Below are 27,510 nucleotides of genomic sequence, written 5' to 3'. Positions count from 1 at the left end.
CCAGATCTCGAGAGAGGGAAGTGGGGTGACGAGGTCTTGCACTGAGGGTGGACGCGGAGGCCAGAAGTAGCAGGCGGCCGGGGAAAAGAGGTGGAGAAAGGGAAAAAGAGAGAAAAGAGGAGGAGGGCGAGTAGGGGGGTGGGGCAGAGAGGGGCGGGCCCGAGTGCGCCCCCCACCCCCAGCCCGGCCCTGCCAGCTCCCTCCCAGCCCAGCCGGCTACATCTGGCGGCTGCCCTCCCTTGTTTCCGCTGCATCCAGACTTCCTCAGGCGGTGGCTGGAGGCTGCGCATCTGGGGCTTTAAACATACAAAGGGATTGCCAGGACCTGCGGCGGCGGCGGCGGCGGCGGCGGCGGCGGCGGGGGCGCGGGGGCCGGACCATGAGCCGCTGAGCCGGGCAAAACCCAGGCCACCGAGCCAGCGGACCCTCGGAGCGCAGCCCTGAGCCGCAGAGCAGGCTCCAACCAGGCGGCGACGCGGCCACACGCACGGAGCCAGCGACCCCCGGGCGACGCACGGGGCCCGGGAGCGCAACGATGGAGGCGCTAATGGCCCGGGGCGCGCTCACGGGTCCCCTGAGGGCGCTCTGCCTCCTGGGCTGCCTGCTGAGCCATGCCGCCGCCGCGCCGTCGCCCATCATCAAGTTCCCCGGCGATGTTGCCCCCAAAACGGACAAAGAGTTGGCAGTGGTGAGTTGCTGCGCTGGCCTCAAGGAACCAAGTTTAGACAAACTTCGGAGGCAAAACATGGGGGTGTCTCTCCCCCTGCCCTCGGCGGTGGGCACACAGTGTGGGGGAGGGGCTTCGGTAAACAGCTTGGGGGGTCTTTGGTAAGCTATTGGAGTGATGTCTTGCAAACGGTGGGGGATCTTTTGTAAGCAGAGAAGACCTTTGATAAACAATTTGGCAACCTTCAGGATACAGCAGTGGGGCGAAAAACAAGCCAGAGAGCGGGAGAGGGGTGACCTGGCAAACTACTGGAAAGGGACTCTTATGTAAATGGCGGGGACCTCCTCTAGTATCTGGGACATTTGGCAAGGGGGGGCGGTCTTTGTAAACAATTTTTGGACACATCTGGGCAGTTGCTAAGGGCTCTCGCCAAGCGTCTTGGTAGGCCTTTGGCAGACAGCTAAAGGGGTCGTTTTTGCTAATGTAGGACTTTGGGAACGGGGCTCTGGCACACAATTTGGGTAAATTTATGCGCGCATAAGGATGGGAGGGAGCTTGGCCAACGCGGGGCTTGGCAAACTTCTAGGAACCTTCAGCACAGATCCGGAGAGGGGCCTTTAAATAAACAGCTCAAGGGGGCCATTTGGGAAGTGATTGGGGCAGGAGGGAAGCAGAGAGCGCATCTTTTTTCACCTGGCTTAATGGACAAATTGGTCAAGGGCTGGGCCTCGGAAAGTTTCCTCGAACTTCTCCAAAGGGTCGGAGGAAAGAAGGAGAAAGCTTGCCCGGCAGGAGGGAGGAGGAGTGGGGCAGGCGCTGGAGGGCCTGGCGCGTGGGGCGGGGGCGGACTGCGCTCCGCTCGGGTCGGAGAGCGGCCAGCGAGTCCTCCTTCCTGGCTGGGTTCCCAAACTGCGGTTCAGATGTTGTCTTGTGAGCGTGCGCGCGCCTGGCTGGAGGGACACTGAGCCTGGCCGCAGTGTTGCGTAAGTAGGGCCTGAGGAGGGAGGCCAGCCAGGGACCCTTCAAGATGTCCTTTCCACTCCGGGGGATATCTGCTCCCTTGTTGCCTCAGCCACCCTGCCCTCCAGCCTCCCCCTCAACCTGTCCGGGAGAAGACGCCCATGACCTCTGGTCACCCTAGGAACTCCTTCAGGAGATGACACCTACCCTCTCCCAACTCTCACCCTTTCCAGGCAGCTAAGTCTCAGCCCCCTCTGGATAGATGGGTTGGGAAACCTCTGTACATTTTTAGAGGGCTACTTTTTTCAAGGGTCTGGAGCTGGCTAGCATAATGATGTGGCTGTTGGGTGGGGCTGAGAGTGGAGCTGTGGGACAATGACAAAGCTGCTTGGGTTCCTTACACTTTTTCCAGCCAATGGGTCACAGGATGAACCCCTAAACTGGGGCTCAGCCTGGGGGCCACATGGGTTCTTGGCGTGGAACAGGAAGGAATTCAAGAGCCAGCCAACAGAGTAAAGTGAAAACAAATTTATTAAGAAGCTAAAGGAATAAAAGGGTGATTATTCCATAGGCAGACCAGGGAATGGGCTGCTTGAGTGAGTATACACACGGTTATTTCTTGATTATATGCTAAACAAGGGGTGGATTGTTTAGGAGTTTTCCGGAAAAGGGATGGGGAGTTCCTGGAACTGAGGGTTCCTGTCCCTCTTAGACCATATAGGGTAACTTCTCCATGTTGCTATGGCATTTATGAACTGTCATGGCGCTGGTGGGAGTGTCTAATGTATTAACATCCTAATACATTATAATTAGCATATAATGAGCAGTGAGCACGACCAGAGGTCACTTGCATTGCTGTCTTGGTTTGGGTGGGCTTTCTCCAGCTTCTTTACTGCATCCTGTTTTATCATAGGGGTCTTTGTGACCTGACCTGTATGTTGTGAAATCAGTCCTGCCAACCTCCTGTCTCATTCTGTGGCTAAGAATGCCTGCCCTCCTGGGAATGCAGCCCAGCAGGTCTCAGCCTCATCTTACCCAGCCTCTACTCAAGATGGAGGTGCCTGGTTTGAACACCACTGACAAACGGAAGTCTGTGTTGTCCAGAGGCAATGCAGTGGGGGTCTTAAGAAGATAGCTCTGGACTTAGACCCCTTGGCTTCAAATCAAAGGGTGCGTGAACTAACTAGCTGGCCTAGTGATGATCTTGGGCAAGTGACTTCTCAGTTTCTTCATCTGCAAACTGGGAAATTCCATATCTCAGGGTTAAAAGAGAGGTAATCTTAGGTGCTTACCTAGCACATGGTAAGTACTCAATAAGCACTAGTCATTATTCCTATTATATTATTATTATGTCCTTGATTTCCCCTTTCCTAACTACTTCCAAGAAGGCTAGGACCATTGTCAGAAGATCTCCTGGCTCTTTTCACCGTTCCAACAGGGCACTTATCACATACTTCATTTTGGTTTTATTTGTGATCTATCAGCCTCCCTGCTAGGATTGAACTTTAGAGACAGAGCTGTCTATCTTGTTCACCAATTTATCCTCAGCAGTAGCACTGGGCTTGGTACGTGGTAGGTGCTAAAAAGTATTTGTTGACTAAATAAATGAGTCTGTTGCTCCCTGAACCTCTTTGCAGGGACCTGCTCAGTTTTGGCCTCAGTTTGGGCAAGGCCAGTTGTATGGCTCCTGAAGGACAGCACTGCTTTATTTTTGCAAATGGCTGATTCAGGATTTGAACCCAGGTTTGTCTGCTGCCAGAGCCCATGCACATAGTCTTTGAATCTCTTTAGAAGAAAAAAGGAAGAAAAAAGTCCCCAAGTCACCAGCTGCAAGGTAGATAAAAGAGTTGATAGAGGTAAAAGAAGGATGCTGGAGTATCACGTTTCCTAGCACAGGCTCTGGAGCCAGATTGCTTTGTCCCAAATCCGGATCTACCATTTGTGAACTGTGTGATCGTAAGCAAGTTTCTTAACCTCTCTGTGCTTCAGTTTCCTCCTCTGTATAATAGGGATATTATATCTACATTATAGAGTTTTGAGCATTAAATGAATTAACATATTCTGACTTTCATGCCTGGGCATATAGTCAGCACCCAGCACCAACAAGCGGTAGCTATGCTCTCTATAGCTGTATGTCCTGTCGCTCAACTAAGGGGTGCCAGTGCTGATTTGGGAACCCAGTACTCCACCCAGTGCTCTGGGACCCCTGGCTTATATCTTGTCTGGACTATGGCACTGGGTTGGGGGCTGATTGCTACAGCCTGCTTTGGTTAATACTGTGCCATCTTAATGTGGCTGCTTGCCTTGGGGGTGTGCATTTCTTTCAGCAATACCTGAACACCTTCTATGGCTGCCCCAAGGAGAGTTGCAACCTGTTTGTGCTGAAGGACACACTAAAGAAGATGCAAAAGTTCTTTGGACTGCCCCAGACAGGCGATCTTGACCAGAATACCATCGAGACCATGCGGAAGCCGCGCTGCGGCAACCCAGATGTGGCCAACTACAACTTCTTCCCCCGCAAGCCCAAGTGGGACAAGAACCAGATCACATACAGGTGCCAGGGCAGGGCTTGGGGAGGCAGGGCCATTGGGCTGAGGGACACGAGCCTCCTTGACCCATGCATTCTCTCCACTCAGGGGATCCATGAAGTGTCTTTTGTGAAGGCTTGGCATCTTAGGGAGTTTCAATACACAGTTCTTAGAAAATGAAGTCAGACAGACTTGAATTTCATACTTGCTAGCCATCAGACATTGGGTTCCTTTTCAGTGCTGTGAATGTTGGCTTTCCAATCTACAAAATGTGGCTTTAAAAATGCCCTTCCCCACATGGTTGGTTGGGGAACTAACCTAGACTGAACTAATACAAACGACTTCTATGATTTTTGACACAGAGCAAGAGTGTAGTAATGCTAGCCATTGTTATTGTTTTTAGATGAGGTCATTGGGATGGGCAGAAGGAACGTGATGATTGGTAGCTAATTGAGTTTAGCAGCCCAATTGGGTTATAAATTGTTGCTAATTGGGCTGAGAGCTGTGCTCTGTATGGCTGCTGCTGGGTTCCAATGGTGAGATCTTTGCCTTATGCCCCATAATGCACACTTATGGCCCTCCCCCACCAGCCAGAAGTGACAGATGGAACTCCTGAGCTGAGGCCTAAAAATGTTGGCTGGCCTGGGACTCCCTGGGTCTTCAAGGTATCCTGGGAAGTTTGTTCTTGGCAGTGAGCCCTGCCTAACCTACACACACATACATGCAGGCACATGCTCACATATACATGCACATACTTGTGCACCCTTCCCATGCTTGTGCATATACTTGTATGTTCACATACACACACACTCAAACTTTTTCACATATCTGTGCACACACACATACTTGCATATGCACACACTTATGCCCATGCATACACACTCACATGCATTTCTACCACCTCCAGGATCATTGGCTACACACCTGACCTGGACCCAGAGACGGTGGATGATGCCTTTGCTCGTGCCTTCCAAGTCTGGAGTGATGTGACCCCACTGCGGTTTTCTCGAATCCATGATGGAGAGGCAGACATCATGATCAACTTTGGCCGCTGGGGTAGGCAGAAGATGGGGCAGAAGAGGGGCCAGCAGGGAACAGCGTCGAGACGAAGGGGCGAGATGGACATTAGAGGGATGTGGGGATCCTGAGGGCAGCTTAGATAGGACAGTAGATGGTGTGGACCCTGGGGGTGGTTTAGATGGGGGCAACACAACACGGAGTGGACACTGGAGAGCCACGTTGACATAGGGGCAGATGGTATGCTGTGGTGTAACCTGGAGGCCGTCTAAACCCGAAGCAAGTGGTCTACTATGCTGTCCAATATGGCAGCCATTGGGTAGAATATACATGGCTATTTAAATTTAAATTAGTTAAAAATTTAAAATCGGTTTCCAGGTCACATTGGGCACATTTCAAGTGCTCAAAAGACACAGGAGGTTAGTGGCTATTGATTTTGGACAGCACAGACAAAGAATTTTCCTCTTATCACAGAAAGCTCTGTTGGATGATGCTGGTAGATACTGAGGAAGTGTAGATATATGAGAGTGGTTTGGAAACAATGGAGCAGTGTAGACATGAGAGGAAGGGTCATAGAACCCGGGGCCAGGTGGCCATGTGAGTTTATGGTGTGAACATTGCCAGTAGCACAGACATAAAGGTAGGTGGTATAGACACTGAGTGGTAAGTGATGAAGGTAAAGAGCATGGGAAACAGTGTAGACAAGTGGGTGGGTGGTACAGGCCTTGGTGACAAGGTGGGCATGAGGATTCGTGTTGCAGATATTGGTGATAGTGTGACATAAAGGCAGGATTGTGGTTAAGAGGGCGGTATTGACAAGAGGGTGGGTGGCATAGACACTGGGGCTGATGAGGATGGGGTGAGGACACTAGTGTGGTAATGTGTGTATGTGGTAGGTATAGTGTCATCGTGGTAGTGTAGACAATGAAGGTAGCGGGTATGGATACTGGGAGTCATGTAAACCTGGGAGAGCAGTGTAGACCATAGCATGGTAACAACCGGGTCAGCAGATCTCTACCGAGCCCCAGTGTTTGCAGTCCTGGATAACCCCACTGGGATGACGGAAGGGGACAGGTGCTGGGTGGGCTGACAGGCTCCACATGTAGATGGGGTGGGAGGGGTTTCAGGGTCTAGGTGGCACAGCTGGAAGCTAAGACCCAATGTGTGTTTCAGAGCATGGCGACGGATACCCCTTTGATGGTAAGGACGGACTCCTGGCTCATGCCTTTGCCCCAGGCACTGGTGTTGGGGGAGACTCCCACTTTGACGATGATGAACTATGGACCTTGGGAGAAGGCCAAGGTGAGAAAGGGGCCCTCTGCATGCCCCAGACCTTCTCTCCTGTCCTCTCTCCACTCCATCTGCTTGGACCGGAGAGGTGGGAGGGGAGCAAAGTCACACATCTGGGTGAGTCAGAATCTTGGTCTCCAAAGAAGGCATGGAGAAGTCCAACCTCCCCCTTCCATGTCACCCTTTAGTGGTCCGTGTGAAGTATGGGAACGCCGATGGGGAGTACTGCAAGTTCCCCTTCTTGTTCAATGGCAAGGAGTACAACAGCTGTACTGACACTGGCCGCAGCGACGGCTTCCTCTGGTGCTCTACCACCTACAACTTTGAGAAGGATGGCAAGTACGGCTTCTGTCCCCACGAAGGTGAGCATCCACTCTAGTACCCAAGACTTTCCACCTCAAGCTTCCAGCTTCCCCGGCTCTCCACTGTGCTCCACCCTCCACACTCTCCAGGACTGGCTGGCACTGCCAGTCAATGAGCATCCCTCCAACATCCTTCACTCAGTTCCCCCCCAACCTGATCTGAGCCATTGTTGTTTCTCTCCCACCAGTACCATGATGAACATAATACTTTAATTAAATCAAGTCGATTTTTTTTTTAAGTTTCACCATTAGCAATCATTTAGGAGTCACAGATTTGATGTGCTAATTATTTATTTCTTACATATATTGGAGTAAACTTAGAACTATTACAATGCCCAGTGGTTCTCTCTAGAACCAGTCTTTATACTTCAATCAAGATTGATACTTCAAGGGCATGAGGAAAGGCTTGCTGGTAGCTGGAAACCTAGCAGTGTGATAAGGAGGCAGGACTCAGACCAGGGCTGGACTCAACCTGGTTTGCGAACTCCAACCGAGGAATTTCACCTATTGCTCCAGCCTTGGTCCTGATGCTGCCTCTGCTAATGCGTGTGTGTGTGTGTGTGTGTGTGTGTGTGTGTATGTGTGTCTGGGCACAGGGGCTATACCATCTGCCTCTCTTGGGCACTGTCTTTTTCTGCCTCCTGTGTAGCTTGTGTCTGCATCTCTGTGTCTTGATAAATACTGTAGGCTTGACTCAGTATTTGTGTTTGTGTGCTTGTCAGTGCCTGAGACACAACATTTTCAGATATTTTGAAGCCACATGGGGGAAACCTTTTAAAATGGGGTATAGATATTGACATACACACTCAATCCTTTCTAAAAATATCCTTAACACACTTCATAGTCTTGATGGTGTATGTAACTTCATAGTCTATGAAGTCATCATATTTGATAATTCTGCAGATTGAAAGCCCAGAAAACCTGGGGAAAACAGAAAAAAATCTAAAAATTTTTATCACTATCTTCTTTCCCATCTCACAAAGACTCTTTAATCTACATAGACTAAAGACTGTCTTTTTGTCTGTAATTTTACATCTGTGAATCTCCCTAACCCCATTGTAACTGAAAACTAAGCACCAACCATCTTCACAGAACGAAAGAAACAAAGAACTAGTTAATTCCTTTCCTGTTTACACTTTTATTACCAGAGCTAAACTTTATATTAAGTAAGAGTTTAAGCCATTCACCATTAATAAGTCAGAAATTTTGAAATAAAAATATTTTTTGTATCTTGCGTTTCCCGGTAAGGATTACATGTGGCATTAACCCTTCCCTGTGTTACCCCTCTGATAGGAACAGAATGCTTTGATGATAGGTAGATGTGGAAACAGCTGTATTTCATAAGTTTGGGAAGGGTTATTCCCTACATTGGACATTAGTTATTTACTTTGTGCTTAGCCAGATGCAAGTACGCACAACACGCACGTGTCTGGGTCTCGAGGCAGAGATTCTTGTTACTCAGCCCCTGCTGACTGCTGAGTCAGTGTCTGATTCTTGCCATCCTTGTCAGGGGAATTTGGGAGGAGACAGGGGCTTCCTGGGTGGTAGAAATGCGGCTGATGGGAGGTCAGAGGCAGGGGGCTGGCATTGGTCAAAGTTAACACTTTGCCTTTCTCAACTCTGAGGCCACTAAGGTATCTGGACTCAGTCTTGCCTTTTCTCTAGGTGATATTTTTTTCTGGCATTGCGGGACAAGGTCTTTTGGTAGAGAGGGGAGCAGTGAGGATACAGGACTCCAAGTTCTGTGGTGGGAGGCCAGGCACTGGGCTCCATTCTGGCCATGGTGGAGTTAACGGGGGCTGGTGAGGTCACCTCTGGCGCCGTTGTGCACAGATGGTCCTTGTTATGGACTTGTGGTTTTGCTAGTTGGCAATTCCAGAGACACACCATTTTTTAGCTTTGGGTGGATGAGGGGAAGATGGGGAGAATCCAAGACACACAGGCCAGGCTCTGAACCCCACTCCCTCCCCCAGCTTTCCAGTTATGGCCCCTGTCTTGAAGATGTCAAAGTAGAAGCCCAGAGTGTTTAGTAAAAGGAACCTGAAGGCACCACCTTCCTCTCCCTCCCTCCTCCTCTTCTCTCTTTCTCTCCCTCCTACAGAGACTGCAACAAGGCCATCCTGGAAGGGGCCTGGGGTTGACAGGAGGTAAAGCTTTCTTTCTGTATATGCGTGTGCACACACACATCTACATGTATGAGAGTGACAGACTGAGCAAGAGAGATTGAGATTGGTGTGTTTTGTAGTTTTTAGTTACAACCTTCATTCACTTGTTTCATTTATGTGACCATGAGCAGTTTGAGAACCAGCTTTGTCCTAGCCTTGATTTCTCCACCTATCAAACGGAGAGAGATTCTCGTGGTCCTGCCTGCCATGACTGTTATATTCATGTCATACATCATTATTTCATGAAATTTGCATGGTACAGGCATGGACCAGGCAGTGTGGACAGTGACCTTGGGGCTGAGGCAGGGTTCTAGAAGCCTTTGCTGTGTCCCAGGTGTCAGCCATTTTGTTGTTGGGTGGTCCATAAGATCCCAGGGGAGGGATTGGGATAACCAGGGAAGCAGGGCTTCTCTCTGGGAGCTCAGAGAAGCAGCTCCTTACCAACCAGTAGAGATGTTTCCTTAATATTTTAACAATGCATCAACTTCACTGATGTGAACCGGCAGATGGGCAGCCGGCCAGCTGTATGCCCATGGAGGCATGTCTCATTCATATCCTTCTCTCTCTCCCCTACCCCTAGCCCTGTTCACGATGGGCGGCAATGCTGAAGGACAGCCCTGCAAGTTCCCATTCCGCTTCCAGGGCACATCCTATGACAGCTGCACTACTGAGGGCCGCACGGATGGCTACCGCTGGTGCGGCACCACTGAGGACTATGACCGCGACAAGAAGTATGGCTTCTGCCCTGAGACCGGTGGGTGCCACTACCTCTCCCTCCCTCAGGGCCCAGCACCTGCTGTCTAATAAAAAACCCATAAGACTCCCTGTGCCAACCTCCTTTCCCCAAGACAGGGATGCTAAGACATCTGTGCGAATGACATCCACACCCAAGATGTCCGTGCAGCTGGTCAGGATACCTGTCACCTGGTATGGCCTGGACACTGAAATCAGAACAGACATTGGGTATCAATAGTTGAATTGGTGACACCTAAATGTCAGGCCTGCTCAGGATCCTCTCACTGACCTGCATCCCTTTTCTCTCAGACTCTCTGACAGATACTTCTCTCTCCTCCTCTCTGACCCTTCAGTCTCTCTTCCCTGCCTTTCCTGGTCTGTATCTCCACCTTTTAGTCTGTTTTTTATTAAGAGCTCCCTGCTTTCTTCCCTGTCCCCCTCTTGCCCTCCTTCTCTCCATTTCTCCCTCCTTTCCTTCTTCCCTTCCTCCACCAGGAATTTACTGAGTGCCTGCTTTGTGCAGCAGATGCAGAGGTTGGTCTCAGAAAAGCCCTGCCCAAGGGGGCTCACAGTTGAGGAGCGTGTGCTGGTGCCATCAGCTTCATCCAACTCCCTTTGCCCCTAGCCCATCTGCCCCTTTCCATGGGAGGCTCATTAGAACTCTGAAATCTGGCTTCCTGGGTTTGAATTGCAGCTGATACTTCCTAGCAGTGTTGGCTCGGGGAAATTTCATCATCTCTCTGATCTCCTGTTTCCCATCCATGAAACGGTGTGCCATTCAGTCCCTCCTGCACAAGGCTGTTGTCAGGGGTGGGGTGAGATGAGTCTAACGATACAGTGCCTGGGACTGAGTCTGATTTAGGTGTGGCTTGCTAAGGTCAGCATCATGTCATTGCTTCCTGGTGGTAGCCTCAGACTCTTTGCTGTGCCTTGACCTGTATCCCTAACCCCACAGCCATGTCCACTGTTGGTGGGAACTCAGAAGGTGCCCCCTGTGTCTTCCCCTTCACCTTCCTGGGCAACAAGTATGAGAGCTGCACCAGCGCTGGCCGCAGTGATGGAAAGATGTGGTGTGCGACCACAGCCAACTACGATGACGACCGCAAGTGGGGCTTCTGCCCCGACCAAGGTACGAGGCCCTGGTCATTGGACAGAGACCCTGGACATCGCCCTTGCCCCTAAACTTGCTCCCAAAACCTTCCTGAGACCTCACCCACTTCAAGCATAGACACTGCCCCCCAGACACCCATCTACCCAGACCGGCCCACCTGGGCTGAGACAATGCCCATCTCTGGTGGAACCAAGGTCCCTGCTTAGATACTGCCCATCCAGGTGGAGGCACAGCCTCCAAAACCAGACCCTGGCAGACCAGATGCTGCTACCTGCCTCCTGGGCAAGAACCGGCCTTCCTGAGGAGTCACTACTCTTGCCTTCCCCTTCAGCCACCCTCCAGGTGGGCTTGTAACTACCAAAAAATGGCTGAGTTCTGAGCACAGGTTACCAGAGAGACAATTCTCCTGAGACATTCCCACTGCACAAAGAAGTGCCTTCAAGGAGCTGGTGGGCAGCAGAAGAAAGGAAAAAAGAAACAGCCTCATGCTTGAGCTGACCCCATGGTCCACGCAGCCCTGGGGAAGCCCCCAGAGCCCTCCCTCCCCCATCAGTCAGCACCATCTGTTACCAGGTGTAAATGGTGGGTCCTTGTCAGTCCTGGGTGCTGAGGATGCAGCTGGCTGGGACAACTCTCTGCCCCCTAGGACTCACAAGCTTGGGGGAGAGAGTGCCCAGGAGACAGCTTGTGACCTCACTGTGTGCTTGGTGCAGTGAGCAGGGTGCTTGGGGCCCTGTGCCCACTCCAGGTGCAGGGCCCAGGGTTACAGGGTTACTTAAAGCTCCCTGATGGCCCACAGTGGCCAGGTGAGTGGGCAGGTCCAGGGCTTGTCAGAATTAGGCAAGCCTGTCTTTATGTTACTTTCATTCTTTATAATCATCATGAGATGGAACTTGGCAGATGTCAGTGGACAGAGGCTGGCCAAAGAAGGTTTTCTTATCCCTTGCTAAATTCGTTGCTAGGACACATTCTGATTTTACCAGCCTTCTACCTAAAGGTGGGATTCTCCATCTTCCTGAGTAGTTCAAGGATCCAGAGCTCAGTGACTCACCCAGGGTGAATATTATAGTCTCCTAGAGCTGCCATGACAAAGTGCCACAAACTTATGGCTCGAAACAAACCCCATGTATTCTTTCATGCTTCTGGGAGCTGAGGTCTAAAATCAAGGTGTCATTAGGGCCATGTTCCCTCTGAAGGATGTGTCACTCCAGTCTATGCTTCTGTCATGATATGGATGGCCGTCTTCCCCCTCTGCCTGCCTCTCTTCTTTTATTTATTTATTTATTTTTTGAGATGGAGTCTTGTTCTTGTTGCCCAGGCTGGAGTGCAGCGGCACGATCTCGGCTCACTGCAACCTCCGCCTCCTGGGTTCAAGTGATTCTCCTGCCTCAGCCTCCCGAGTAGCTGGGATTACAGGCATGCGCCAACATACATGGCTAATTTTGTGTTTTTAGTAGAGACGGGGTTTCTCCATGTTGGTCAGGCTGGTCTTGAACTCCTGACCTCAGGTGATCCACTTGCCTCGACCTCCCAAAGTGCTGGGATTACAGGTGTGAGCCACCGCACCTGGCCTCTCTCCTCTTCTTATAAGGTCACAAGCCATATTGGATTAAGGGCCCACTCTGGTCCAATCTGACTTCATTTTAACTTGCATCTTAATTACATGTGCAAAGACCCTATTTCCAAATAAGATCACATTCACAGGTCCCTAGGGTTAAGACTTGGGCAAATCTTTTCTGGGGGGACACATTTAACCACAACAGGGTGTGACAGGTTTTGCTCGCTGGCTGTGGCTCAGCGTGTGCAACCACGCTAAGCGGGAATGGTTTCTACTGCTTTCACTTGGGCAGAAATGGTAGTAACATGGGGCCAGCCTGTCCCCACTATCTTACCTCTTCAGAGAACCTGAGGAGCTGGGTTTGTAGAGCTTATCTTTTATAGAGAGACACAAAAAGCCAGGAAGCAGGATTTTAAAATGAATAGGGTTTTAAATAAAAAATTCACAGATACTACTTGTCCTCTTCCTTTATAGCACATCTGTCCTGATACTAACCTGGAAAGAGACAAGAGGACTTTGGCTGACCCCACTTGGAGGCAAAAGGCACTAATCCCAAAATTGTGTATTAATCCCAGAAAAAACAAATCAATACATGCCGCTTCCAGGGCTCTCTAGCCTTACTGTGGGGCTGTCCTCAAAAGTCTGCTTCACTGGGTCAGATCCTGACTTCTCTCTCATCTCTCCTCCTGTCTTTCAACCCTCTCCCCTCCCTGCAACCCTCAGGGTACAGCCTGTTCCTCGTGGCAGCCCACGAGTTTGGCCACGCCATGGGGCTGGAGCACTCCCAGGACCCTGGGGCCCTGATGGCGCCCATTTACACCTACACCAAGAACTTCCGTCTGTCCCAGGACGACATCAAGGGCATTCAGGAGCTCTACGGTAAACCTTGGGGGGTGGGGGATAGGGTGGGGGGAGGTCATGTAGCCTGGGATGGAGGCCCAGGGGTTGGGATCAGCAAGATCTCATCCAGCCAGGAGTGCTGGAGACAAGGGCAGGAAGCGGGAGTGTTGACCTAGTCCTGGGAAGGCAGAGCAGTTCTGCAAGGGGATACTTGGATAACTCTTCCCTATCTGAACAATGCTAATATCCATGTCACTCTTAGCTCTCCATTTCTGGGTTTCTCCCATTTTCTAGGTGAGTAAGGTCACCTGGTGCAAGGTTACACAGGTTTGAGCAACCCAGTGGAGTTTAGAATCCAGAAGAATAGCCAAGTACAGGACAGAGTTTTCCGTCATGTGGAATTACCTTAACAGTAGGCGGGTGGAAGCTTCTGGTTTTCATAATAAGCTTTGATTTTAGTATGTAATAGAAACAGAACAACCAGTGCCTTAAGCCAGTGATTTACTTATTGTTGGTGCTTACAGTGAGGCTAGAGTTTAAAAAGTCTGTTCAGTTTTTTTTTTTTTATAATGAAATATTTAGCCGGCCGGGCGCGGTGGCTCAAGCCTGTAATCCCAGCACTTTGGGAGGCCGAGATGGGCGGATCACGAGGTCAGGAGATTGAGATCATCCTGGCTAACATGGTGAAACCCTGTCTCTACTAAAAAAAAAAAAAAAAAAAAAAAAAAAAAAAAACAGCCGAGCAAGGTGGCGGGCGCCTGTAGTCCCAGCTACTCAGGAGGCTGAGGCAGGAGAATGGCATAAACCCGGGAGGCAGAGCTTGCAGTGAGCTGAGATCCGGCCACTGCACTCCAGCCTGGGTGACAGAGTGAGACTCCATCTCAAAAAAAAAAAAAAAAAAGAAGTATTTAATGGTCCTGGTGATATCTGAGCCAGGCCAAAATAGTGAAAATGGTGATGAAGTTTGGGGACCGCTAGACTCAGGAAGAAGCCCAAGGTCTGCCGTGAAGGGTGCTGGGTTCAAGCGTGGCCTCTGCCCCTCACCAGCTACAAGATATTGTGCAAGTCTTTATACCTCTTTGGACTCAGTTTCCTCATCTCTAAAAGAATTGCTTATCATGAAGAGTGCCCCACTCTCAGTGCTGGACACACCAGTGGCCCCCTGACTGCCCTGACTCTTGTGGGTCTAAGAATCTGAGCTTTGGGTTTGAGTCCTTGGGCAAGTCACTCAACTTTTCTGGGCCTCAGTTTCCTCACCTGTGAAATGGTGCAATAATGATACCCCACTCTCAGGGATACAGAGAGGACCGATTTGGGTGATATCAGTAAAAAGCGAATCTAAAGTACAAAAGGCCCCAGGACTCCCAAAGTCCAGGCATCTTCTTGTTATCTTACGGAGCTTACACTAAGGCCAGAAGACAATTTCTTCTGACTCTTAGCAGATTGGGTGGGCACCCCTGGGGGCTCAGCCTGGTGGGGAGAACCTTTGCAGCTGCAGAGAGTCTAAAGTCAGGCGTTCTCCCCCAGGGGCCTCTCCTGACATTGACCTTGGCACCGGCCCCACTCCCACGCTGGGCCCTGTCACTCCTGAAATCTGCAAACAGGACATTGTCTTTGATGGCATCGCTCAGATCCGTGGTGAGATCTTCTTCTTCAAGGACCGGTGAGTGCAGGAGCTTGCTTCTTGTCCTCCTTGTCTCCTGTCCTCTGCTCTTATACTATTACTCTTTTCCCTCACTCTTTGCCGAAGGCCCCACCAAGTGCTTCGCAGAATGACCTGTATTAGGCGGTTTCTGGTGTGAATCAAACAACCTCCAGGTTTCAGTAGATTTTTTGCACCCAAGCATTTTGTTTGCTCTCCTATAGTCTGTGGGTCCACTAGTTATCTTGGCTTCCAGCTTCAGTTTGGGTTCAGGTATGCTCTGCCTGTTGTTCTAATGGGATTAGCAGCTACACATGGCAGATGACATGGTGCTAGAGGCCAAATTGAACTACACAAGTGCATTTAAAGCCTCTACTCACATCTTGTCTGAGAATATTCCACTGCCTGAAATAAATCACATGGCAGATCCCAACACCTACCCTAGAGGGTGGTACTGCAAAGTCGCATGGAGATGTACATGAATGCATAATCCTAAAATCGAAATGGAGGGAAGAATTGGGAACAATAATTCAGTCTACCACAGGCCTTCTTCTAGAATGGCGTTGCCCTCAAATGGCCAGATTACTCTGTGTTTGGGTGGTGAGCGACTGCAGAGTAGAAAGAGGTGGTATTCTACCTGCTATAGGTAAAAATCACCACTCAGTTGACTAAAGGCTGAGGTTTACCCTAATGTCCTAGCTCCCTGGAGAATGGCAGGCAGTATCTAGGACCTCATTAAAGGGTACTGTCCTTCCATTCTTCTATCATCCATCCATCTACCCATCCATCTATCCATACCTGTATCTTTCCATCCATCATCCATCCAGCCAGCCAGCCATCTATTATCCATTATTTATGATCCAGCCATCCATTATTCATTATTCATCCATTTATCCATTCATAGAGCGTAGTAGTTGAGAAAATGGACCCTGAAGCCAGGTTGTCTGGGTTAGAATTCTGTACTTGCTACTTACTGGTTATATAATCATAGCCACGTTAATTAAGTATCTTCTTTGTACCTTGGTTTCCTCATTTATAAAATGTGGCTAATATTCCAACCTATCTCCTAGAGTTGTTGTAAGGATTAGATGAACTTAGCGCTGAGAACAAAAATAATGCCTGACACAGAGTAAGTGTATTCATATTAGCTATTATTATTGACAAATAATTGTTTGACATCTACTGTGCCAAATACTTGGCTAGGCTTTAGTAGCTGGAGGAGGAAGAATGATGTTCTTGGGACAGTGGGGTTGGGGGCTGCTAGATCAGTGTTCTCAAAGACAGGAGCGTGGGCCTCCCATAACAGAACCACCTAGAGTGTGAGTATTAAAAGGTGGGTTTCTGCCCCCAGAGTGTGAGTATTAAAAGGTGAGTTTCTGCCCCAGCTTCAGACCCTCCTGACTGGAATCTCTGGGGATAGGCCCCAGGAATCTGCATCATAGCAGATTCTCCCAGTGATTCTGATGCACATTGAAGTCTGCATCACAAGTACAGTTTGAGAAATAGGCATATAGAGAACTGAATGGCAGGATCAAAGAAAAGTGATCACAGAGGCATTAGGTGCTTTTGTGGGCACATCCCAGTCAAGGAAGACTTCACAGATGCAGCAGCATTTAAGCAGAGCCTTTAAAGGAGAAGCAATAATCTGATGGGGGTGACAAGTTAGGAGGTTCTTTGAGACAGAGGGACCTGCAGAGCCAAGCCATAGTGATGTGAAAGTTTCTGGATTAACCAGCGAGAATCTGGTGAAGCTAGAAGATGTTCCATAAACTTTCAGGAAGGATTTCCTCTACTCTAGGCACTGGGCCAGATTCTGGGGTGCAGATGCTTTGCCCTTCACAGGGTCTGCTGGCCAATGGGGAAATGGCAAGAATGCAATGAGAGATGAGACTTAGAATGTAGTGAGAAATCAGGTCCCATCAGGCCTCGAATGCCCAAACCAGGGTATGTAACAGCAGATGTCAGCGCTGCTCTGCAGTCCTCATTGTAAGGATCTGGCAATGTCCTTCATCTGGAGCACCTCCCACTAAGAAAGCCCTGACCACACACACAGATCTCAGATGTGTGGGGCCTAGGAAAGGATGCAGAGCCCAGACCCAGGCTGGAGCCATCCCTGGCCTACCACATCACAGTTTTCTTTCAAAAGGAACTTGATGAATGTTTAATGGGTTTGTTTGATTAACCAGTAAATATTAAACATCAACCACGAACAAAAATTGCTGCTAGACACTGGTGAGGGTGGGGGTCGTGAAGGACAGTATCACAGGGTGATTAAACTCAGACTTTGGAGTCAGATCTGGATTTGAATCTTGTTAATAACTAATTTACTTAGTCATTGATGTAGTAATAACTAAGTAATTTGAATCTTAATCTCTGTGAGCTTCATTTGCTAAATAAAAATTGTGACACCTTCCTATGTTAGGATGTTTTGCTGCAAAAACAGAGATGATCCCTCTGCAAACTCAATCCAGCCTAAACAGTAGAAAGAAATTGCTTTCATGTGGTACAAAGTCCAGGGGTAGAACTGCCTGCAGGGGCAGAGAGAGGGTCAGTGACTTGATGTCTTTGTCCACTGCTAGCCTCTGCACTGAATTCATCCTAAGGCCGGTTCCCCCTTATGGTCATAAGAAGGCTACCAGTGGTAATTGGGGCTCTAATCCCTCCCCTCTCCCAGGAAGTGAGAGAGAAAGAGACACGCACAGATACATACACACAGACCCCCAGATGTGAAATAAGTCTGTGTGTTCCGTCTTAACACTACTGTAAGTCATATGGCAACTGCTGAATCAGTAACAGTGCCAGAGAATGCTAAACTCTGATTGGCTTCGACCAGTTCTCAAACTTTGGCATGCATTAGAATCATCTGGAAGGCTTGTTAAAACACAGATTCTGGGCCCCGAGCCCAGAGATTCTTATCTGTAGATCTCTGGAAGGACCCAATCATTTGCATTTCTAATAAGTTCTCAGGTGCACAGATGCTGCTGGGCAGGAGACTGCACTTGGAGAACCAGTGGCTTAGACCAATCAGTATCTACCCCTAGAATGGGAGTCGGGGACACAGGGTCTGAGGAGGTGAAGGCTGGATCATAAATGTGGAGTTTTGTGAGGAAGGATGGTGGGGAAATAGATAATAAATGCTAGGTAGACCATCCAGAGTGCATGCTGTCTTATAAGATTGTGAGGATTAAATTACAAGGCACAAAAAGCGCATGGCACTTAGCAGGACCTCAATAAATGATAACTCTTACTCTTGACAAAGTACACAAATTCATTTCATTTTAATTCAGGAAATACTTGAGTGTCATCAGCTACTGCCCCAATTGGCTTCTAATCAAACAGGAGAGTTAAGACAAACAGACACTACTGTTCCAGGCACTCAGAGTTGATGATTTTGAGAGGCTTAGAGAGGGAAAACACAATATGGACAGAGGTAGTCAGGGAAGGCTTCCTGGAGGAGGTAGAGGGAGAGAACAAGGTAGGAGGATGTTTTTCAGCTCCGGCAGATTGCAGATAGAAGCTCTGCCCATTCTCCAGTCCTTCTCCAACCTTCCTTTGATCTTGCCTCCCACTCCCATCAAGGGATCATCTCTGGGATGTTTCTGGGTGGGTTTGGGGGGTGCGTGTGGTTTGAGCTGCAGGGTGACTGAAGATGTGGTTTCCTGTGCCCCCTTGCCTCCTGCCAGGTTCATTTGGCGGACTGTGACGCCACGTGACAAGCCCATGGGGCCGCTGCTGGTGGCCACATTCTGGCCTGAGCTCCCGGAAAAGATTGATGCAGTATACGAGGCCCCACAGGAGGAGAAGGCTGTGTTCTTTGCAGGTGTGTGGGAAGCACCCTTCCTTGGGCCTCAGCTCCACAGGACTCTGCACTAGGGCTCCTGTGTGTCCCAGGCTCACTCCCCCTCCCAAACCACAGTTCCTATGCACCCGTGGGTGCTCCCTCTCCTTTATGGATTCATTCTTTCAACATCATTTCCCACAGTGTGCAACTCATCTGGGAGACTGGTTCCGACACCCAACATCAGATAGCATTAACCTTCAGTGTACACATTTCATTTTCTTAATTCTTTTCAATCATCTCATTTCTTTTCTAGAAGAAAAAAAGTCTCAGTTTAGTGCTGGTGTGTCCCTAACACCTTTGTAGTGATACAGTCTTTGGCAGGTAACAGTTTTAGTTCGAATGTTTTAAAGAAGATTTGTTTTCATTTTTACTTTTAAACACAAATTGATTTTAACAGAGGTAGGTAGTTATAATAGGGTGAAGTTTCAAATCAGGACAGAAACGGATTATTCAGTAACTGATATTTTGACAGTCAAAAAACATTTTTTAATAAATTTGTTTTTAAAGATTTCCAAATGAAATCACTGAAAGCTGAATATTAAGTAAATAATAGTACAAGGAGTCCCTAGAAGTGGTAAAATCATCAAGGTGAGGTCTGTATGGCTAAGGTTTGGGAAGCCCTGCTTGTTTAACATTTATTGGAGCATTTCCATGTGCTGGGCTTTGCCAGACCCTGGGGATACAGGCTCTGCCCTCACGTTGCTCACAAACTACTTGGGGAGACAGACAGCTGGGGGTTCTGAGGGGGTAAAGAAGGACTTAGGAGGTCCCTGCCCTGGTCTGAGGTGGGATCCTAGAGAAGATAAAGGCTCAGCCAAGACTATGGGTACTTATTGTCTCCACCACCTGGCTCCCATCTCCCCCATCCCACCATAATCATGGGTCCTGGCCAGGACAACTGCTGGCTCCTACGGCACCTTTTTGCAAATTAGCAAAAGGTGCCTCTTCATGGCAGGCGAGGCCCTTAGAGTGCACGACTTGGTGAGCAGAGTGTGAGCTGGATTTATCCCCCAACTCACTTCCTTGACCAGGCACCTTCTGTAATTGACTTCTGAAGTCCTCTGTGTGAGCCCTGATTCTGGGCACTGCAACCAGGAGTGAGCAGGAAGTTGCACTCTGTTGGGAATGGCTGCAGTGGGGCCCGAGGACAGACAGATGATGGGAGGAACAGGCTGGCCTAGGGCATGTCAGCACCAGCCAACACACCCTTTGCTTCCACCCTAGGGAATGAATACTGGATCTACTCAGCCAGCACCCTGGAGCGAGGGTACCCCAAGCCACTGACCAGCCTGGGACTGCCCCCTGATGTCCAGCGAGTGGATGCCGCCTTTAACTGGAGCAAAAACAAGAAGACATACATCTTTGCCGGAGACAAATTCTGGAGGTAAGGGAGGGCGGTGGGTAGGACAGCAGCACAGTTGGCTGTGAGAGACAGAGAAGCCGTCCTGAGGCTTCAAGCCTCCTGGGTCGGGTTCAGAGGTCGGTGGGCTCTGGATGCCCTCTCTCTGGTCTCTAACCTCTGAGATATTGCCAAAGGTGAACCATTCTTGTCACATTACTGATATAATTCTGGTTGGAACATCCTTTCCCTTTGCAGAATTCCTTTGATTGGCCCATGTCTGGTCTGGACCCCCACATTTTGAAATGACTCACTGAAGAAGGGGGTAATAAAAATAAAGATAGTAACTGCTCCTACTGACACTGTGTGCCAGAGACTGTCCCAAGGGCTCTGTGAGGTGGGAATTATTACTCCTCCCATTTTACAGATGAGGAAACTTGGGTTCAGGAAGGTTAGGTAACTGTGGCTGGACACAGTGGCTCATGCCTATAATCTCAGCACTCTGGGAGGCCAAGATGGGCAGATCACTTAGGTCGGGAGTTCCGGATCAGCCTGGCCAACACGGTGAAATCCTGTCTCTACTAAAAATACAAAAAATTAGCTGGGCATGGTGGTGCATGCCTGCAATCCCAGCTACTCAGGAGGCTGAGGCAGGGGAATCACTTAAACCCGGAAGACAGAGGTTGCAGTGAGCCGAGACCATGCTACTGCACTCCAGCCTGGGCAACAGAGCGAGACTCCATCTCAAAAAAAAAAAAAAGAAAAGAAAAAAAAAAAAAAAAAGAAAGGTTAAGTAACCAGCTTGGAGTCACACAGCCAGGTAGGGACAGGTTGGGATTTGAACCCTGGCATTCTGTCTCCTGGGAAAACGTGTTAGTCTTCACCACTATTCTGTACCTGAGATGGTGGGGTAGGGGATTCCAAGAGATGGGGGTACATGATGGCAGAGGACAAAATATTAAGAAGACTTAGAGATGGGTGCAACAGTCATCCATAGAAACCAGCATCCAAATCAGACCTTTTGGAAGGAACAGGCACCCTGTGGCGTGGCCACAGCAGGCCCGTGGCTGTGGGTACAGGTTGGCAGGGGAACAGTTTGGAAGTAGGTGGTTCTGTGCTCCAGGTTATCTACAGGGAAGGGTCCAGTTCTGAGGGGCTATGGTCATGACCAGGGAACCTAATACCCAGGAGTGGCTGGTGAGAGGTAGCCCAAACCTCAGGAGTTTGACTGTAATTCTTCACACTTTCTAGAAAAGGAAACAGAGGTCCAAAGAAATTAAATAACTTGTCCAAGCTATTGAGATATGTGTGTTTGCACAACGCCAGGATTATAGCTACTTCTCTTGTATTCTAACCGAGTGCCCCCTCCACTATACCTGCCAGTCCATTTGATTAGTGGGGAAAGAGTGATTGGGGCACAAAAACTTGTGGTGTGTCTTTCTATCCCCTCCCTCCTGGTATCCCCACATTCCTTCTGTGGCTGCCACTGCATCTGGGCTCTACCCAAGAATTTCAGAGGGTACTCCCCGAGGCCTTTGTCTGCCATCCCCAAAACAATCCCATTTACTTCCCAAGGCCTCTGTCTTCTCCCCCTTCCCTCCTCCCCACTCTTCTGCCCCCCAGCTGCCCTGCATTCAGAAACTCTTTATATCCCAGGCCTGCCCATGTCAGGGTGGAATTCCAGACATATTGCTAAGACACTTAGCAACCTAAGCTGATTGATATCTCAAGCCTCAAGAAAGAAAACAGTCAGGCAGGAAACCACAGAGCAGGCTTTCCACCCACAGGCTCCAGACACTAGCAGGCGCGTGTGCACACACACACACATACACACACACACGTACTGCGAATGACATCTCAGCATTGTAGGAGCCCTCAATCTCCAAATCTTAGAATTGTGGCTGGTGAGCGGCACAGACCCACAGAAACGTGAATCTTAGAATCCTAAAGCTCTGATGTTTTCAGATTACGGTGTTGGAAGGACTTTTTAAATCACTTTCCCAGGCACTGTATCTATGTAAACATGCAAAAACAGACCTGTTCCCAGCATATAGGAGCATGATTGTGTGCACACGTGCGCACGCGCGCACACACACACACACACACACACACAGAGGCATGCAGGTTGTGGCAGTGCCTTGCTGGGTTTCCAGGCAGAGTTATTTGCCTCCCAGTCCTTTTCCATAGAAGCCCACCTCATAGAGCCAGAGCCAGGACAGACAGCCTGCTCTACAGAGGAACCACCCTGAGACTTCCTGAAAAGGGGCAGAGCTGAAAGGCCTATCAGAAGCTCTGGGCTGGCTTCCAAAGGAGACAGATCTCTATTCCAAGAGAAGTGGTGAGGAGTCTGCAGAGGCCCCCGAGGCGTCTTTGCTGGAGAAGGAGAGAGAGCCCCACAGTGACAGAGGCTGAGCAGCTGTCTTCAGCATGCCAGGAAAGGCTCAGGCCCTGCTTATAGAAGCTTTCACTAAGCCACAAATATATGTTCAACATCTGCTGTGTGCCAGGCACTTAGCTAGCTGCTGGAGAGACGGAGTCAAGAAATCATCCCACCCTGCCCTCATGTAGTAGAATGAGGGAAAATTATGTAAACACATTTGAATCGGATAATGATGGCTGTCAGTATGGGGCCTCTACCACAGCCCAGCCTGAGACTATGCATATCACCTATATTTCTCAGTTGAGATAGATACTGTTAGCTCCTTTTCCCAAGTGTGGAAACTGAGGCTAAAGTGGCTGAAGGAAAAGCTGGGACACAAATGTCTTGTGTTCTTAACACCTGCTATACACGGCAACTTCTAAAGCTGCAGAGAATACCACATCTTCGGACACCACAGTGCTTGCATTCTTTCTGGATGAAAAGAACTTGGAAGCAAAATAGTTCTCTTATCTGAGCCTCAGTTTTCTCATCTGTAAAAGCGGGCTTGACTTCTGCCATCCCCACCTTCTGTGGGTAGAATGAGAAAGAAATAAAGTTCAAGCGTGGGACACACATCTCCAAACCATCCTAACACTAGGGAATGTAGTTTGAGGGCTCAGTGGAGGTGCCTCGGATGGGAGTGTTGGGATTTTGAGCTAGGGAACTTGGTTTTGGTGCCCCAGGCCATGAGGAAGCATGCCAGGTTTTGTAAGAACGAGTCTAAAGCTGCAGCTGGGATTAAGGAAGGCTTTTCTGGCAGTTATTTGGGGTGATGGCTGAGGGAGAAGTTCCCTCTAGAAGGGAGCATATAGGGAAAGCTGCTGTTGGGGTCCAGGGTGGAGGTGGTCAAGGCTGGCTGCAGAGAGGAAGAGAGCCCACTAGGAGGCACTGTGGAGCAAAGGGTGGCTGCTACCAGGATGGGATTGAAACATCCGTTTAGAAACAGCTCCAGTTGGGCAAGACTTGATCTTGTTTACTAGGATATCCATAGCTCCCATAGTGGGAGCTCAGTAAATATTTACGGAATAATGAAGTGGAGAAGCAAAGGAATCAACGTGACAGCAGCGTTTAAAAAGTTCTCCAAAAATCTTAAAAAACAGAAGGGTTGCTAGCCAGGGAAAAGGACATACCAACCGGCGCCCAAAGTATCTACCTAAATTAAAGGCGGGGCCCAGGATTGCTGTGGCTGGAACTGAGGTGGCACCCTGTGACTAACAGGCCTTGGACTCACACATACCTACCACCTTGCATTGTAACCTCACTGCCCCAGCCGTGATCATCTCCCAGGGCAGGGATTGTCATCTCCCTTGATAGATGAAGAAGCAGCAATTTTTCCAAGCCACAAAGGGAAAGAATGGTGGGGCAGGTTCCCATCCCTGGGCTTCTAGTTTAGCACTCCTGGGATTACAGCAGGGATTTGCTTGTAAGGGAGCTAACATTTCTTAAATACCTACTAAATATTTATGAGACATGGGGATAGAGGCTCTGCATGCGCTATTTTATTTAATGCATGCATTACATTAAATACAATAAATTAGACACAACCCCATTTTACAGCTGGTAAAACTGAGGCTGTATGGAAAGCGGTTAACACACTGTTTGGCATGTAGTAAGTGCTTTATAAATGTTAGCAATAATCATGAGATTGTTTTTATGGGGTCATCCAAAGTCATATAATTAAAAGTGGTAGATTTGAGGTTCAGACTCAGGTCTGATTCCATGCTCTTCCTTCCACTGCAGCCGGCTGCTTCCCTGAAGGGCTAGGTCTGGTTTCCCAGGCCTAGCCAGGAGCCATCAGCTGGGTGCTCCCATCTAGGCTAGGGGGGAAGTGTCTTTTAGAGAGGCCCTGCTGGTTCACTGTGTCTGTTTCTTTACAGATACAATGAGGTGAAGAAGAAAATGGATCCTGGCTTCCCCAAGCTCATCGCAGATGCCTGGAACGCCATCCCGGATAACCTGGATGCCGTCGTGGACCTGCAGGGCAGCGGTGAGCCACCCAGGACTGTCTCCGCTTTCTAGGACTCCCCGCCCCTAGCCAGGGCCCAGCTCCTTGCAAACACACACTTCTTCATTGTGCAGGGCAGGCAGGCAGGCGGCGCCCGGGAAAACAAATCAACTCCTTCATCCCGGTGCTGGGAAGGTTTCCAGATCCCTGACCTCTGCTCCTTGGCCTGGCTCCAGGCAGTAAGACCCAGAAAGGCTTCTTACAGCTGCAGGGCCTGGAGCCAGGGCAGGGGAGGACGGAAGACCTGGGCTGGGGGAAGAGGAAGGAACATGGGCTCCGTGCTGTGGATTCATTCTGGGGTTTGGTCCAGGCCCTTTTGGGTTTCGTAGGCCTGTGACCACCTCCCATTAGCAGAAGGATGGCTCCATTTGAGACAAGGCAAACTTTGTCATGCTCTGTTGCTCATGTGGCAAAGATCCCCTACTCAGCCAGTTTGCCCCTGGCCCCTTGCTGATTAAAACACAACCAGTAGCAGCGAGGGATAGAATTTGGAGTTTGAAAGTCATACTCTTGAGGAGGCATCTGTGAGCTCTCTGGGGTCCTGGAAATGGATCCAGTTTGGCTTTTTTAGAGGAGATTTTAACTAAATTCCACAGAATTTTTTTTTTGAGCACCTACTGTATGCTAAGCACAGGTCCTGACCTCCAGTAGCTGAAGGTCTTATATGTCCAAGAAAAAGCAGTGTACAATCAGATGCTAGACTAGGGATTATCTTCAAGAATAAACATCTATTGAGCACCTACTGCATGCTAGCATATTAATAGTAAATGAATTATGTATGTCAGGAGTCATAAATTCCAACAGCTCCATGGATCAGGCAGGTAGCACAAATGAGTAAAGCAGGCAGGGGCAGACAGTGGGGAATTGTGGAGTCTGCGCTGAATCAGAGAGCACGTGCCTCATTTACAGGAGACAGTTGCTTCTCACCTTCACATAATTATTGGCGGGCAAGATTAGGAGCTTAGGCCAGGTGCCATGGTTCACACCTGTAATCCCAGCACTGTGGGAGGCCAAGGCAGGAGGATTGCTTGAGTCCAGGAGTTTGAGACCAGCGTGGGCAACACAGTGAGACTCTATCTCTGCAAAATATATTTTTAAAAACATTAGCTACACATGACGGCACACACCTGTAGTCCCAGCTAGTGGGGAAGGTGAGCAGAGAGGATCATCGGAGCCCAGGAGTTTGAGGCTGCAGTGAGCCGTGTTCATGCCACTGCACTCCAGACTGGGCGATAGAGTGAGACCCGGTCTCAAAAAAAAAAGAATGGAGTCTGGTATTGTTAGATATTCTATATTAGACATTCTATTTTTTTTAATAGAAGCCGGATATCTGTATTTTTGTATGACTTTTCTGGATGTTTACATGTTGGCAAGTTATTCAGATTTAAAGACAAAACTAAACAAAAAAACTTGTGAGAGTCAAATAAAACCCATCTGTGGGCCTGATAGGACTGGACGTATCCAGTTTTGCCACCTCTGGTACATGGACTGTGCTTAGTTTGATGTTTGTGTTAAGTGGGGCTATTGTTTTTAATAATAGCATATGTTATCTGACTTAATGCTCACTGCAAGCCCTAGAAGGTTGATATCTTTATCCTCATCTCAGAAATGAGTGAACAGGGAATAAGAGAGCTTATTTCACAGCCATTTTCCTTCTTCCAGTCCCAGAGGGGGCTCTTCTGGGCTTTTGTTGTGTTTTGGTTTTGTTTTTATTTTATTTTCTTCAATCAGCTCAGGCTGAAACAATTGAATTTTGTTTTTTTAGAGATAAGGTCTTGCTCTGTCACCCAGGCTGGAGGCACAAACATAGCTCACTGCAGCCTCGAACTCCTGGGCTTAAGCGACTCTCCCACATCAGCCTCCCAAGTAGCGTGGCCTACAGGAATGCACCACTATACCCAGCTAATTTAAAAAAAAGAAATTGTAGAAACGGGGATCTCTTTATGCTGCCCAAGCTGGTCTCGAACCCCTGGGCTCAAGCAGTCCTCCTGCCTCAGCCTTTCAAAGCTCTCTTCTGGTTTAAAAACTTCTTCCCTATGCCAGGCAGAAGTTCAAAGTTCCTGGGAACCTTCTGTGTGCCAGAATGTCAGGATAAGGGGGTCACAGTCTCTTCTTTATCCCAGGTCACAGCTACTTCTTCAAGGGTGCCTATTACCTGAAGCTGGAGAACCAAAGTCTGAAGAGTGTGAAGTTTGGAAGCATCAAATCCGACTGGCTAGGCTGCTGAGCTGGCCCCGGCTCCCACAGGCCCTTCCTCTCCACTGCCTTCCATACACCGGGCCTAGAGCACTAGAGAACGACCCGGAGGGGCCTGGCAGCTGTGCCTTCAGCTCTACAGCTAATCAGCATTCTTACTCCTACCTGGTAATTTAAGATTCCAGAGAGTGGCTCCTCCCTGTGCCCAAGAATAGATGCTGATTGTATTCCTCCCAGGTGCCCCTTCCCCCTCCAATCCCACCAACCCTCAGAGCCACCCCTAAAGAGATACGTTGATATTTTCAATGCAGCCCTGCTTTGGGCTGCCCTGGTGCTGCCACACTTCAGACTCTTCTCCCTCCACAACCTTCTGTGGCTCACAGCACCCTTGGAGCCAATGGAGACTGTCTCAAGAGGGCACTGGTGGCCCGACAGCCTGGCATAGGGCAGTGGGATGGGGCATGGCCAGGTGGCCACTCCAGAGCCCTGGCTTTTCACTGCTGGCTGCCTTAGAACCTTTCTTACATTAGCAGTTTGCTTTGTATGCACTTTGTTTTTTTCTTTGGGTCTTGTTTTTTTTTCCACTTAGAAATTGCATTTCCTGACAGAAGGACTCAGGTTGTCTGAAGTCACTGCACAGTGCATCTCAGCCCACATAGTGATCGTTCCCCTGTTCACTCTATTTAGCATGTCCCTACCGAGTCTCTTCCTCCACTGGATGGAGGAAAACCAAGCCGTGGCTTCCTGCTCAGCCCTCCCCGCCCCTCCCTTCAACCGTTCCCCATGGGAAATGTCAACAAGTATGAATAAAGACACCTATTGAGTGGCTGTGTTT

The 27,510-nt window shown here is 49.2% G+C and overlaps 1 protein-coding gene across 1 annotated transcript; it reads left to right on the top strand.

The window, feature by feature from the left end:
• MMP2 (matrix metallopeptidase 2) lies at positions 1-27,503 on the top strand. Its single transcript, XM_050775067.1, has 13 exons — positions 1-688; positions 3,955-4,181; positions 5,063-5,211; positions 6,346-6,474; positions 6,651-6,824; positions 9,570-9,743; positions 10,680-10,853; positions 13,117-13,272; positions 14,761-14,896; positions 18,559-18,695; positions 19,941-20,100; positions 24,352-24,461; positions 26,603-27,503. Exons 1-13 carry the CDS (start codon positions 536-538, stop codon positions 26,704-26,706), a joined length of 1,983 nt encoding a protein of 660 aa, XP_050631024.1. The 5' UTR covers positions 1-535; the 3' UTR covers positions 26,707-27,503.
• The last annotated feature ends 7 nt before the right edge of the window (positions 27,504-27,510 follow it).

The sequence above is a fragment of the Macaca thibetana genome, chromosome 20, assembly GCF_024542745.1.
Source record: "Macaca thibetana thibetana isolate TM-01 chromosome 20, ASM2454274v1, whole genome shotgun sequence".
In the NCBI taxonomy this organism is placed as follows: domain Eukaryota; kingdom Metazoa; phylum Chordata; class Mammalia; order Primates; family Cercopithecidae; genus Macaca; species Macaca thibetana.
The sequence above is the reverse complement of the archived record's forward strand: the minus strand, read 5'-3'. Positions and strand labels throughout refer to the sequence as shown.

Bases quoted from the DNA above. Each gene is read 5' to 3' on its own strand.
- MMP2 (XM_050775067.1), top strand. From the start codon at position 536: ATGGAGGCGCTAATGGCCCGGGGCGCGCTCACGGGTCCCCTGAGGGCG. The intron at 6,825-9,569 runs GTGAGCATCCAC...CCCTACCCCTAG, and splicing joins CGGCTTCTGTCCCCACGAAG to CCCTGTTCACGATGGGCGGC. The intron at 24,462-26,602 runs GTGAGCCACCCA...TCTTTATCCCAG, and splicing joins CGTGGACCTGCAGGGCAGCG to GTCACAGCTACTTCTTCAAG.